General features: G+C 34.2%; 2 protein-coding genes across 4 annotated transcripts; one reads left to right on the top strand and one right to left on the bottom strand.

The window, feature by feature from the left end:
• The first annotated feature begins 6,665 nt into the window (after window positions 1–6,665).
• LOC120213096 (acidic leucine-rich nuclear phosphoprotein 32 family member A-like) lies at window positions 6,666–9,183 on the top strand. The gene is made up of 5 exons (XM_039211240.1): window positions 6,666–6,952; window positions 7,177–7,231; window positions 7,449–7,505; window positions 8,254–8,331; window positions 8,524–9,183. The coding sequence occupies exons 1-5, from the start codon at window positions 6,692–6,694 to the stop codon at window positions 9,033–9,035; spliced, it is 963 nt and encodes a 320-aa protein (XP_039067171.1). The 5' UTR covers window positions 6,666–6,691; the 3' UTR covers window positions 9,036–9,183.
• A 1,553-nt stretch (window positions 9,184–10,736) lies between these two features.
• LOC120213093 (protein REDUCED WALL ACETYLATION 2-like) lies at window positions 10,737–14,725 on the bottom strand. Of its 3 annotated transcripts, none has more exons than XM_039211237.1 (16): window positions 14,546–14,724; window positions 14,348–14,439; window positions 14,106–14,249; window positions 13,956–14,012; window positions 13,796–13,868; window positions 13,464–13,622; window positions 13,118–13,267; window positions 12,766–13,021; window positions 12,565–12,680; window positions 12,364–12,450; window positions 12,192–12,280; window positions 12,040–12,102; window positions 11,906–11,962; window positions 11,689–11,785; window positions 11,453–11,611; window positions 10,737–11,010 (listed from the first exon to the last, which is right to left on the bottom strand). In XM_039211237.1, exons 1-16 carry the CDS (start codon window positions 14,576–14,578, stop codon window positions 11,005–11,007), a joined length of 1,638 nt encoding a protein of 545 aa, XP_039067168.1. In that variant the 5' UTR covers window positions 14,579–14,724; the 3' UTR covers window positions 10,737–11,004. The 3 variants fall into 3 exon arrangements, with proteins under 3 accessions (XP_039067168.1, XP_039067169.1, XP_039067167.1); XM_039211238.1 differs by having other exon boundaries at window positions 14,106–14,246; XM_039211236.1 differs by having other exon boundaries at window positions 12,766–13,267; window positions 14,106–14,246; window positions 14,546–14,725.
• Window positions 14,726–15,116: the final 391 nt, after the last annotated feature.

Here is a 15,116-nt window from a genome sequence, read left to right as displayed (position 1 = left end):
ATTTAAATTTATAAAATTTATATAATTTTTTTACAAAATTGAAAACATAAAAAAGTTTAATGAAAGGGTAAAATTTTATTTTAACCCCTGAACTTCATATAAATTTTTAATTATAGATTTTTTTTTTGTAAATCTAAAATAGTTTAAGGATAAATTTGTAATTTAACCTTCGTAGAATTTTTATTATTCAATGACAGAATAAGGATATTTTTTAAAGAAATTTTTTTAAGGACATTTTAGTCTAAAACGCTGGTAATCCAACAATACCTAAGGAAATTGTGGTAATGGCATTTCCGGTAATATATCCCAAAAAATCCACTATTGATAATATAAGATTACCGGGAATAACATTCTCGACCAACCAAACGGGGGAATGTGGATTCCATTCCCATGGGAATCTCACATTCCCCAACCAAACACACCCTTAGTAACATAAAATTGTTCAAGTTGGAGTAGCAGGAAACCACGACACAATTGAACAAATAAGTAATATACGGTCACGGCCTACTAACGGATGGTTAAAAGCTATTTCAGATGGTGTCACAAGGCGACGATCAAGATGCATCAGCAGGAGGAATCATTAGAGATGAACAAGGACGATGGATTTTTGGTTTTACCAAGAGCTTAGGAAGTTGTTCGATTCTATCGACGGAGCTATGGACAATGTATGAAACACTTAAACATGCACGACGATTGGGTATCCGAAAGTTTGAAATAGAGATTGACAATAATGAGGTATCAAAAGTGATTTGTAATATGTCCAATCCTCCTCAAGGACACACGTTGATTAATATGATAACAAAACTTCTCAAAGGAAATTGGGAGATACGAATCCAGTTAATCAAAAGGGAGCAAAATGTTATTGCGGGTGCCTTGGCCAAGATGAGTCGTGGTAAGCCTATTGGCGAAGATGGTTTTTGAGACCCATACCAAACGTTGAAGTATTGATTATTAAAGAGGAGAGCATTAGTGCTTAACTTGTATTCTTGTTCATTGTTAAACAAAACAAAAAATGACTATTCATGGAATTAAAGGATGAATTTTAATATTATGCCTTTTATTTTATTTGATAAACTATCATATAAGTCGTTTTTGTTTAAGCTTTGTTTGATTTTGTTCACCAAATGGTTTTTCCTACATACTTGCACTCGATCTTGATCGAGATGTTTTGAGGAAGATTTCATTGCCTGATGAAGTGAGTTATGGGACTGGGAACTGAGTTTATTTGTTGGATTCGAGTGGATGCTTATCGTTGATTCAGATTTGGGTAATGGAAGACTACGACAAGGAACTTTGGCATATGGTGAATAGGGTGAGTCTTCGATGCATTACCCGGTATTTTCCCTGTTACTCAAAATGGTGAATCTATTTTAATGGCGACTCACAAGCAGGTCCTAGTATACCATCAGAGAGGTAGAGTATGGAAGAAGATGTACTCTGTTAAGAACAGTGCTACCCTACCATTGTGGTTCTCGGCACTCGCATTTCGGAGCACGATTTTCCCTTCTGATTAAGGTGTGGTCGAGTTATAATGAACTTTTGTTGTACATAAATAACTCATTTCAGAGTCAAACATTTCAGATTTGAAGCTCTTTTATCATTTAGAATTTAGTATATTCAATTGTTCATGTGACCTGCTTTTAAGCTGAGTTCTACCCTCCCATTGTGGTTCTCAAATCATGCATTTTGGAGCACAATCTTCGGTTCAATGAGGGTCTGGTCGACTTGTAATGAACTTTTGTTGTACATAAATAACTCATTTCAGACATTGTGGTGTTCATACATTTCTGGTTTTATACTCTTTTCTTTTCTCATTTCAAAATGTCATGTGCAATTATTGGTATGAACCTTGTGGTTTCATCATTGCATTGAAAACCTGCTCCAGAATTGTTTTTTATTAAATGGTAGAAATTTATGCATGATCTTCATCAAGATCTCTTCTTGAGGTGAAGCTACTGATTTGCCTTCCTCCATTTGGGTCGAAAGAAACTTAGGGTGTTCCTCAGATTACGCTGCATCATCTTCCAGTAGATGTTATTGACGGTAAGAGATCTATATCTCTTGCTCATCATCAAAATCCCAATTAACTTTGTAAGTCGACTTAATCAATTTTACTTGAAAGATCAATGGATAAATTGAGGTGTTGGTGCCTAGCTTTTATGACACCATAAAGGTATGGAAGTTCATCGATATTTGATTCCTCCATTAGCTTGTTTTGTCTTATCTCCCTTTTTCTTCAAGCTTTAACAATGGTTTTGGATTGTTTAGCAAAAGTGACAACACCCACTTCATAGTTCCAAATGATGTATCAATGTCAGTTGATAACAATCTGGAACAAGATGTCTATAGTATTGAAATTTGCCGAATGTTTGCTAGGCGATGCTGGTCCACCCTGATAAAAATATGGGCTATGAAAAAGCAGCAGAAGCTTTTAAAAATTTTCAAAATGCATACGAGGTAATCTCTTGGTTTATTATCCCTACACCTACACCCCTCTCGCGTGGATTGACATCTCCTTTCTAAAAACAATATAATTTCTTTTATAGATCTTACTTGATTCGTTGAGACGAAATGAATATGATGCTGAAATTAGGCGAGAGGAGCTGCTAAACTATTTCCGTAGGTTTCAGAATGATTCTCAAAAAGTTTGAGCATATATCTTACAAGTCTTCACTTCAAGTTGCTTGTAAAGTTTAGTTTGTGATATCTTTGATTTTTCCCAGCACCATCATTTCTGCTTCTTCTAGTGATATGCATTCCAAGCCTATGTTGCTCGGACTCTTCATTTTTCATGAAATACCGGTGTCCGAAACTTGTGTCCAACACTTGGATATGGGGATATGATCTCTAAGGGTCCTTCAAATATATGGAAAACCTTAGAAAAATCTAATTATACCCATGTCCGACACTTGCACCCAAATCCGAGTAACATAGTTCCAAGCAGAGAAACCATAAAAAAATATCTGTAGATACTTTAATCTTTGCATCTTGCATGACATTTTATTGCGATTTATTTCCCAGAATGGTAGACATGGTTTCTTTTCCTCAAGATTTGCACGGCCAGAGGCCGTTGGGAAGGAACCATTTGGAGAATCTAGGAGAATCACCTGCAAAAAAATGTGGTAACTTTCATGTCTGGGTACACACTAAGAAATCGAAATCTCAAGCAAGATGGTGCCAGGTATTTCCTTCCCCCCTAAAACACGTATCATTATAACATACCCTTCTGTTTTTTACTTCAACAATTAGCATACAGTCATCAAGCATGAGAGCCCCTAATTTCTATAACATTGTGTTAACTCTAACAAGAAACTAATGTTGTTTTTATTGCGGAAGACGGCTATCGGATAGAGCAAAATCGCAACTGATAATTTGAGAAAATAAAAATGAAGATAAAAGAGACACAAAATTTACGTGGAAAACCCCTAAATAATATAGGGTAAAAACTACGGGCAACGGTAGAAGAATTTCACTATGAGAAAATATGAATTACAACTTCTCTCGATCGACCAAGGAGAAAACAATGATAATTCTCTCTTGATAAAAAGGAGAAAACAACTCTCAAGAAACTCTCTAAATTATCTCTAGTATTGGAAGAAAGCTAGAATGCTTTGGGATGATTTTGAAGCTAAATGAGCTAGGGTATTTATAGTTGAAACCTAAGGACTAATTTGTAAATACCCTAAAGTTTAATGACTAAATTATGATTTAGCCATTGTCCAAAAATCAACAAAAACAACTCATTTTTTTCGATGCATTTATTATAGTTCGGTGCTTAGTCAACAGTTTTCGGAACTCATCCAAGGAATCAAGCAAAAGATGGAGATGGATGAGTTGAACAATCGCCTGAGCCCTTATTTTTCGGGTTTTTGCAACGTATTACATGACTGATACTATTCTGTTTTTCCTATTTCTACCTTCTTTTTACATAAAACTTATTTTTTTTGTGGTGTAGGTGGAAGCTCCCTCTGCCTATGTTTTTGCTGATAGCAAGATATATGATGCAACTGAATGGTATAATTGTCAGGTAAATCTTTGTTTACTTGGTATTTATTATCGTATTAATCCGAGGATAGAACACTTAATACTTCTGGATTTTATTGCAGGGAATGAGATGTCCGCCTTACACGAATAAGCTGGCTTTTCATGTGAACACTAGCGTGACATCCAAGAATAGTACCAGAAAGGGATCGAATTCGGGACACAGAGGTGGCACAATGCCAATGCTCAATCTCGAAGAAACGATGACAGAAGAAGAATTCTTAGTGTGGTTACAGAATGCAGTACAAGAATGCATGTTCGACGCTTCTACTGCTAGCACCTCTGCTGAAAGTCCATTTGCCAAAGCGGGAAGCGGCTCGAAGAGCAGCAGAGCCAGTGGAGACAAGAAAAAGAAAAAGGGTAAGAAACAATGGTGAGTTCCGAGCAGTCTGTTGTCGGGAGAGAAGTAAATTTTTGGCCATAAAAAAAATGAAATAGATTTCAAAGCCTGGAGGGTTAATCTTCCTGGTGACAGTATTACCAAAAATGTTTGCAGCGGTCGACTTGCGCATTCTTTATTTCCATGAAGCTTAGACTGAGTTTTGATTGCATATCGAGTCCATCCACGGTAGAAACAGGATGCGGAGATGACTGAATATCTTGCTCAGTGGTTGATCGACTCCTATCGACAGTCCCCGGGCAAGAAGCATGCTGCACGGACACAGCCAAATCACTTGCAAATTCAACCGAGTAGGCAGCAACGAGATCGAAAGCTCCATCCACCTAATCTTTAGTGACATCAATAGCATACAAACTAGAAACAGGATCAAAGGAAGTATCGTAATTCAATTCAATAATCGAAGGTGGCCTTTGCCAATACTATCATCTATTAATTTTCCGAAAGACCTATCAACTGTAAAATTTCCAGACATACCTATTAATATTTTTTGAAATTACTTCATAACAATTACTGAAATCGAAATTGAAAGGTTATATCAGCCACGAAGCATGTGATAAAAAAATAAAAGGCTAAATTACATCATGTCATTCGATTATTAATAAGATTATAAATAGGTCACTTAATTTCAAAAGGTTATAAACGAGTCAATTAATTGATTGATTGTAACAAACAAGTTAATTTTTAGTATGACTACAAACGTGTCATCCAATTTTGAAAAATCACAAATGAGTCGGTTAATCGGAAAACAAAATAAAAAAAGAATAGTTATTTTAGATTTTGTACTTCTCAAATATCAGGGGTTTGATTCGAGGATTCGAACGACGGAGAATCTATTGTTCGTAAGAGGAAGAACAATTTCAGAGATAAGAAGCCATCAAACAATGGATGGAGTAAATTGGTGATCAAGAACTTCAAAAAGTTTTGGGTTGATTTTATGGTTTTTGAGAGAGATTTTTTAGAAATCTAATCCGATGAATCAAGCAAGGAGATAAAGCTGAATATTATGGTGAAATTTGAGTTCATTTGCTATTATATACAGCAGTTGGTGAAGTGACATTGACGATAATTTCGTGGTCGATTTTTTATTAGTGACTTGATTATTACAATCAATTAATTGAGTGATATGATTTTAACTATTTAAAATTCAAATATTTTTTTCACTTTAAAAATCTGTTTTATTTTTAACGATCCAGCTACTTATTTGTAACAATAGATTAATTGACTCATTTGTAACCATTTGAAATTATTTGTAACAATTGATTATTTGTAACATTAAAAGTGGACTGACTTGTGATGTAACTTACCAAAAATAACCACGTCTCATATTGGGGGTAAATTATAACTTTGGTCCCTCTGTTATACTCAATTTAGTCTTACACTTTAATTTGGCATGATTTAGACCATCCACTTCCATAATATTTTTCAGTTAGTCCAAATAGTTTCTATCATTAATTATTCTGTCTAAAATGGATTTTTATACAAGAACACTCCATCCAACGCAAGGAATCCAAGTCAGCATGATAAGTAGTGTTTTTCTTTTTTTCTTTTTTTAAATAAAAAAACGTTAGTATTTTAAGTGGAGTAGTTAACTTATTAGCTAACTGGACTAACGGAAGGGACCAATTATGTCAAATTAAAAAAGTACTAAATTTCAAATTTAAGCATAATAGAGGACCAAAATTACAATTTAACTTATTTTTTAAAATTAAAGAACTTGAAGAGTGATACATAAATGGGCTTTAAGATAGATATAATGATAAAAAATGTTCTTAACGTTCCAATAAAAAGATTTTTATTTTTTTTAGAGTATTTTATCCTTCAATCTTTCATTTTAAGACAAAAGAATTATGTGTATGGAAATTATTAATCAATAAACGATATGCTCTAAAATAGTGGCTTTTTTCTTAAAATAAAACGTCGGATTAAAATGACCTAAAAAAGAATAAGAATTAAAATAATTATTTAGTGAAATGTTATGAGCTTCTTTACTTTAAAATAAATGTTGGGGATAAAATATTTTAAAAAGTATAGGGACCAAAATTATTATTTGATCAAATGTTAAGAACATTTTTTTAAGAAAAAAAACGATACATAAATGGGCTTTCAGACGTGGGCATGAAGTAGTAAAATCATCAGATTCAACCCATGGGTTAGAATGACCCAATAAATGGCTCGACCCTATACTTTTTTATTCGTAACTCCAGATATTTAAAGAGAATGTTATCATCTCTGCACTTCCAAGTTCCTGCGATGGAGTCCCTCCTACACTCTTCTGCAAAACTTGTTGCTCAGAGGCTACCAAGACTGAAAATAAAAAGTGGGTTCTTTGGAAACCAATGCCCTTTCTTCAAATTTCCTCGGGAAAACTCTCACCTGGTTCGTAGAAAGCTTTTGATTGTGGAGGCAAAGAAGAACAAAAGCAATGATAATGATAAGCAAGATGCTCACAGTTTCATCCCCAAACAAGATGAGACCACTGGGTTTTTCCCTGAAGCTGTTCTCCTTAAAGAGGTCTCTTTTCTCTACAATCCCTTTGTTTTCTTTTATGTTTTCGTTGTTTGTCCGTGTTCTTGTAATTCTGCAGTATCTATAGGGGTTATGTTTCTGACTTTGGTAAAGATTGAATTTTTTTTACTTTTTTGGGTTTTTTTAATAATTTTTTGTTTCATGAGAGAAATGTTAGCTGCTTAATTTCTTTCATGGAATTTGAATATGGTTGTGTCTTTGAATTGCAGAAGAAAGTTCAGGAAGATGGTAGACTTCTCCCGGAGTTTGCTGATGAAGAAGAACGTAAGTCCACTATGAATAAATAAGGGATTTAAATTGCGGTCATTGCTGGTATTGTGCTCCTGCAATAACGGTTTCAGACGCCACAATTACTGCTGTATAACGGCCACTATTTTGATTGCGGACCGCTATTTAAATCCCATTTGTCATTTTTGTATGAACTTTTATATTCCAGATGAATAGATATAGCTGTGTTGTTGAATTGCTTGTAATTTTGCAGAAGAATTGTATGAATCCCTCAACCTTCAGCTGCAAAGCGCGTTGAATGTCGAACGCAGTAAGTTTGCTTCTTATAGTTACTTTGTAGTTTGTGCTAGTTTCGTAGGATTAAACATAAATATTTGGTTGTTTTCTTGAAATCAAGCTTTTGAATTGGTCTTACAATTTTACTTCTTGCCTAAATCTTGAAAAAAGTTTCATCAACTCCTTCTATATGTTAAATGTACCAATGTTTCAGAACTCATTAGGTGTATAATGAACTTATATCGCTGCAAAACAAAGGTCGAAGTGAGTGTTGGATTCTATCATAATCATCAAGGTTTTTATTTGGTTTTCACTATGATAGTCTTTTTCCATGCGACTTGCCGTTTAAAAGAAAGAAAAATCTTTTAAAAAGTTTCATTAGCTCCTCGTATATGTTGAGTGGACCTTATTGTTTCGAAATTTCTTAATTCCTGAGTTGTAGGATGAACTTATGTCACCACAAACAAAGCCTAAAGCAAGTGTTGGATTCAAAGATGGTTTTAAAAAGTATAAATTTGCTTATTATACTCTTGAATATGACTCCAAAAATGCTGAAATCTTACGCCAGAGCTCCACCTGAGGAAATGGAATATGAACATCTTAAATGGCTGCTGAATGATTCAAGGAAACTCATGGTTTTATTAGCCTTTGTAATATCAAAGTTGCATTTGGGGTCTGATTTCAGTCAAATATGGAGAAGCAAACTTTTTATCATTGTATGGACCGCGTGGATTTTCTCTTTTCGATGTTGTCGTGATCAATTATTCTCCTTGTTTACACAGTGCGACACTACGAGGTTGTTTACTTAATTCACGATAAGCATGATGAAGAGGTTGAAAAAGTCAATGAGAAAATTCAAGGTAACCCTTCCCCCATTCCTTATTATTATTTCCCCCCCAAGTAAATTGTATGCTTATTGTTTTCTTTTCGGGCTATTAGTATCCTTTCATCGAGTTTCTGGCATATTCCTTTGGAGTGAGTATATTGCCGGTTCTGAAGAAACGCAGGCGGACTTTATTTCTTAATTTATATCCATGAAACGCTTGCTGCAGATTTCTTGAGGGAGAAGAAAGGCAGGGTATGGAGATTGAATGATTGGGGTCTTCGGAGACTAGCGTACAAGATAAAGAAGGCTAAGAATGCCCACTACATCTTGATGAACTTTGAGTTGGAAGCTAGATGGATCAATGACTTTAAGTCCATGTTAGACCAAGATGAAAGAGTCATTCGACATCTGGTGATAAAAAGAGACGTGGCAATCACCGAGGATTGTCCACCTCCACCCGAGTGGCACACTCTTCGTGCAGGTGGAGATGATGAAGATGAAGTTGAAGATGGAGATGAAGATGAAGATTATGATGATGAGTATGAAGTTGAAGATGAAGATGATGAAGACCTTGAGGAGGATTGGGATGGAGAGGATGACAACGATGCCATTATTGCCGAGGAAGATGATTTATTTGCTGAAGAAGATGATTACATAGAAGATTCGAATCGCAGAAAATCAGCGAGTGTCGGTAATACTGGTAGAACAAATCTTAAAGCTAAGCAAGTTGCTAAATAGGTAACCTCCTTCTGAATGTATTCAGGTTTGTATTGTATGGTTATCAGATTTCATGACTGTTAGGTATTAAACGAAGATATTATAATTTTGTTAATTGTTATGAACAATGGAATCATCTACAAAACCTCAAGAGCAACACTTTTAATGGTAGTCCCTTTCTACTTGTAAACCATGGATAATGAGTTGTGAAAACTGTCGAAAACTTGTATAAATCGCGGAGTTGGTCCCCGAATTCGATGTGATTTTGTTTGGAGTTTACATTGAATCTAGAATATTAAGAGGCTGAGTGTTTCTTTTATGGTGCTTTGGGTCATGACTCGGATAAAGTTGCTCCAAATTTAACCATGGGAAGTCCATTCCCATTGGTGTCAAAAAAGACAAATCTTGATTCATTGACTAAACATGTAATGCTACGATTTTGTTTACAATGATCTTATTATGATTAGGTCGAAAATTTAATTCATGTACTTTAATTTAAAATGATTTTACTATTACCTTATTGTTAATATAGTGTCTTAGTTCAAATAATTAATGCGTTAAAACTTATTCTCATCCAAATAAAGCTTAAGGAGTAAAAAAGTTTATCTATTAAAAACTTAGCTCCTCTTGGAAAACACACTTAGAAATTTGTCTTTGATCTTAACGTGGTCGTTAAGGTTGCCGATGTGATTGTCCTGTTGACTTGATAATTTACTATTATGATATTAATGTGATAGTTAAATTTATTGACATGACAATTAACTTATTATATAACTATCCAACTTATTATAATATTATCGATTATTATAACAATTCTCTCACATACAAACTAGAAATGAGTTGAATGGAGCTTGAATAGTAAGAAATTCAAGCTCGATTTAAAGTATGATTAAATTATTTGATTTTAATTTGATTATGCTTGAGTTTAAATTTGTTGCATATACAATTTTTAAAAGGTTCAATAACATTTTAGGTTTAAGTGTATTAATTAAAAGTAAATTATTATTTTTAATATTACAAATATTGTGCATATAATATCAAATTCGGCTTGGCTCGACCTGATCAAATCAAATTTGAGGGTCTCTTTCTTTGGCGGTCTTAAACTTTAGTAGCTGGTTAGCACAATCAAACCGTCTGTTTTTGTTTATCGATGCACAAACGAGACATCTATGCTCACTATTTACATGAATTAGGGTTTGACACTGTTGAGCTGAATTCTAACTCGAGCATCTGGAAGCGCTCGACTAAATTAACTCATATAACTAATCAATTTTAATCCAAGCATGATCACAAATAATCGAGTTTTGAGGTCATTCATCCTACTTTCCTTAACATGATGATTATATTGGCCTGCGATATTGTGTATAATTTGGGAGCAACAATCTGCCTCATTCATGACTAGGGATGAACGTAAGATTATATATTAAGAGTACGAATTTTAAAAATTATATTAGAAATTTAAAAGTAAAAAGAAAATAAGAAATACTAAACTATAAGAGAATTTGAAATTTACACAGCATCCGCTCATTGAACCCTTTTCACGACCTTGCTCCTGCAATCGGGTTCTAGAGTTTTGTTTTTTACCTTTCACTTTCAATTCCATGTTTTATTTTTCATTTCCTTGATTCCTAGATTAATAAAAAAAAATGCAGAGTAAACGTTTGTGACGCATATTAATTAAAGGCAAACTTTATTTAATAAGATGAATTTTGGACATGGTAATGAATCATTTAGTTAATATATTGCACTGCTCTAAGAAAAACAATCAGAAAGAACAAAACTAACAAACCTCAAACTGGAGGTTCTAGACTGAATTTAGATCCTTCCCTTACATATTCCAAGGTTCCCCATGATCTGTTCCACAAAATGAGGACTCCTCCGATTGAGTTCAGCAATTTTACGTTTCTATTGCGAAGGTATACACTACCAATGGCACAGTGATGAACAATGTTGTCGTGGCAGCCTTCTAGTGTTTCGATATTTATAATTCTCACACCTGCAAATTACAATATAATGAAGGCTGTCGGATCAGATATTTGAACTTCTAAGTATTATGTTTTCTCTCAGGTAGACCCATTGGCGGGTCAGATTGGTTTTGGTAGGATCAATTGGAGTTATAAATTTTTTGAGTCACTTTGTGATTGGCTCAATTTCAGGTTTGAATCAGTTTCAAGTTGTTTCGGGTTTAGGCAATTTTGGGTTTGAATCATTTGGTGGGCTATTCAAGTCATTTTGAGTTATCATTTCATGTTGTCATTTGAGTTTGCAACTCGAGCTCAAGTCATTTCAGGTAGCATTCATCTTCGAGTTCAGCTGACACATTGTTAAACTCTTATGCTCAAATCGGTCGGGTAGGGTTAAGTTTTCATGTACCAATAAAAATTTGACAGGTCTACTCTCAGTGATAGAATTGATTGATTTGAAGAAGAAAATCTTACCATCATCTGAGGGATTCTGAGGAACACGAAAGATAACGAGTATAATATGCTGGAGATTACAACACCAGTAATCAAATTGTGGACGAGGCGCCTGTTGTCTTTGGTTGGCACAAAAGCTGATTTCAGTATATTTGTTAAATCAAAGAGTCTGTAAGATATCTGCAGGCAAGAGAACAATGTCAGTGGATGACTAAAGAGATAACTGAAGTTCCCAAAGATGACACCAGTTTACTTACTGCAAGGTATATGGAAGTAGTAAGCATGAAATTCAACATCGGGTAGTCTGGGATCAGAGAAAGCAGCAGCTTAGGCTGACCATCTGGATTCCCGGATCTGCACATTGATCGGTTATTAAGATATTGTATTCTATGATATAAGAGTTTGAATTACAGGATAGGCTCATTGCAAACAGTCGAAACGCCAAGAATTCTGGTGATGTCAACTTCAACTTACCTTAGCCAGATGTGGATCTGTGAGATATACGTCTCCAGTGTAATCTTTCCAAGCCAACTGGAAAACAAAAGACCTCGTTGATCATCGGCAAGTAAAAATAAAATAAAAGAAGAGATGAATTAAAGGCTACTTACGCAAAAAGGGTTAAACTGTAGCTTCTGAAGGACTGGGTAACATTTCTTAAACATATATAAACACTGATAGAAATAAGGAAACAAGAGTTGATCAGTAAATGCCAAAACATTCAGATATGTCAAATATCAACACAGTCTATATGAGGACCTACGTTATTGGGATCCATGAGGTATAAGGATGGTACTTATTGTAAGTGATCTTGTCAAGCTTGTAAATGTGCTCAAACCAGAGAAATCCAACCTACAAGTTTTATTAGAACTTCATGAATAATAGATGGAAATTCTAAGAAAATGAATGCAAATTAAAAGGCATATATATGATACCGTAATGGCAATTATTGACACAGCTATTTTGATTGATACTCTCCTCTTCACCTCTGTTTCCTCGAGTTTTTCCATCCACCATTCAACCTGCAATAGTAAATTCAAATATAGCTACTAAGTACATTATTCCTAAACAAATTGCATTAATTCATAGCAAGAAGATACAACGAAAAGATGGAAAATTATTGCGTCAGAACTTACAGTTGGATGGTAATATGCATATATCATTCCAATAATCCAAATGTAACGATCAAGGCCTGAGCGGAAATGCCACTCATGCATGCGAGGAAGGTTGGGCTTTGCGGGATCAGTATATCCTGGAACAGTTTTTATTTATATATTTCTCATCAATATGACGGAAAATTGCTAAAATAATATATTACACTTTGGAAAGTTACCCACCAAGGAAAAAGGAAAATGGGCTCCAGAGGAATTCAAATACTCCAGGCACTTCCCAGACTAGGATAACTACCAAGAAGCAGGCAATGATTTTTATAGCAATGACTGATCCTTTCTCATTGTACTTGTTCAGAATACCAAGTGCCCCATAAACCATAAGAGTGAATAGAGTATGCATGGGGCATATATAGTACAACATATAACTATTATTGAGGACAACACAGCAAAAGAATACCAAGAAATTGAGCCGCCACATCATCTGTTCAGCCAAAATAGTCAATAATGGAACTTGGAACATGGAAAAATTATAATGAGTAAATATATTTTTCAATTTAGGGGAACTCATAAGCCATACCTGTGCAAACCTAGCAAGACTGAAATCTTTGCGCACATAATAAAATGAGAAATTTCCAAATCCGGTCATCCACACATAAGCAGCAATGAAAATTCGGATAGCATTATAAATCTCTGTAGCTGCAAAGTAATGGTACATCAAAAATAGTACCTGTAAAATAAAAGGAGGGGAAATGTAAGCATAAGTATACCGATCCTTGTGTAGCGATGCTAGAACATTTGAAGCATAAGCAGCATCAGCCAAAAGAGTTTGCAGTTTATAGACAATCATATTCTATCATAACTAGACAGATTTCTCAAGAAGAAGAATTTACAGATTTAACACATCATTTCAAAGAATTACAAACCTGCATCCAACCTTTCCATTCCTCAGTTTGATGTCTGTTCAAATAAAGTATAGATTTCCCTGAAAACGGTGGCTTATCATGGTGTATCTTGAATGAAGTTATTGCCGAAACTATGATGAGAAGAAAGTAGAGGAACCAGAAAAGATCCCGATTGTAATTCTGCAGAGACATATAATGAATGAGGGACTTAATTAGCAAGCAATAACATCATTTTAAACAATGGTTATTGCAACAAAACTAAATTTGAAATGTAGTTAATATGTTTTCACATTTTCATCATTTCCTACTCCTACAACTTGAAATAATATAACCATGAAAGTAATCATCTTCACCTTTTGCGAAGAGGCAAACACATCAGTTCGGTCACATAGGTAATAGTATACCAAAGGAACACCGAATTCAGATCTATAAGATGATAAACACAAAAACACTTATAAATGGAGATCAAGTTAAATTACATGCTATTAATCAACAAATTGAAAGTTCACTTACATAGCTCGAAGTGTCAACCGATTCTCAACCAAGAATGTCCCATCCATCATAAGAAACCTTAACAAAATCGAAGCATATAAGTTCAGTAACCGATCTAAATAGAAAATAAATGAAAAGGAAAAGAACAAAAAAAATGCCCCGATGACAAACTTGAGAATTGGCGAAAAGGAAGATGTTGAAGACCGCGCTTTAGGAGAACCAGATTGAAGACCACCGCCTTCCAATAAAACCGCTCTATCTTCCTCCTTCACGGCACCATTTCCGATTTCGACTAAATTCACATCGGAGTGTCTACTAACAGAAATACAAAGAAAAACAAATGGAATTTTCACCAATAAATTACATTAATTAATTGTAAAAAAAATTACAAAATATAGAAATTCAGAGCTTACGCTTTGGACGCGGATGTATTTTTCTTGTATTGTAAATATTCCGCGTAGATCCAAGCTGAAATAACCGGAAATATGCCGAGAAAAAACGAAACCTATAAAACAATTCAAATAACAACATTTCATAATTATTTAAGAAAAAAAGGTTTAAAATGCAAGATCCGATAGCTTCGGAGAATGCTGAGGAGAATGGAAACGTACCTGACCGGGAGTGATCGGGCCGACGATCGCCATTATTTGGAAGTGTCAGTAAAAGAGGAAACAAAATGAAAAGTGAAGTTACGCCGCCAAAAGAAGGCGCATTTGAGCGTAATGAGTCGATTTAATAAAAGAAAAAGTACAGATCTGATAGAAATCTGGGAAGAGAAAGAAGAAGAGGAAGCGAATAACACGGGGAAATGGATTTGATTTTGGAAACTAGTAGTGTCTGGAGAACCAAGAATAAATAAATGAAAATGAAATTAATTAATTAATTATTAATTAAAAGTAAATCCAATGTGTATTTGAGAAAATAGAGACCTATGTCTTTCATTTTTTTTAAACTACGCGTTTAATATTTAAATTATAAGTTTTAATCCGTTTTAATATCTAATTTTTTTAAAATCATAGATAATTTTTAATTTTTATTTCATTTTATCACTTCTGTGTTAAAAACTTAACGCGTTTAATACCTAAACTATCAATTTTGATTCGTTTTATTATCAAAACTTTCAATTTTTTCCAAAACTTAACATTAAGTTTTGAACATGTACTAAAATGAAGAAAAAAACAA

This window comes from Hibiscus syriacus, unplaced genomic scaffold (assembly GCF_006381635.1).
Source record: "Hibiscus syriacus cultivar Baekdansim isolate YM2019G1 unplaced genomic scaffold, ASM638163v2 tig00110020_pilon, whole genome shotgun sequence".
NCBI classification, from domain to species: Eukaryota; Viridiplantae; Streptophyta; class Magnoliopsida; order Malvales; family Malvaceae; genus Hibiscus; species Hibiscus syriacus.
This window is presented reverse-complemented; position numbering and strand designations above follow the sequence as displayed.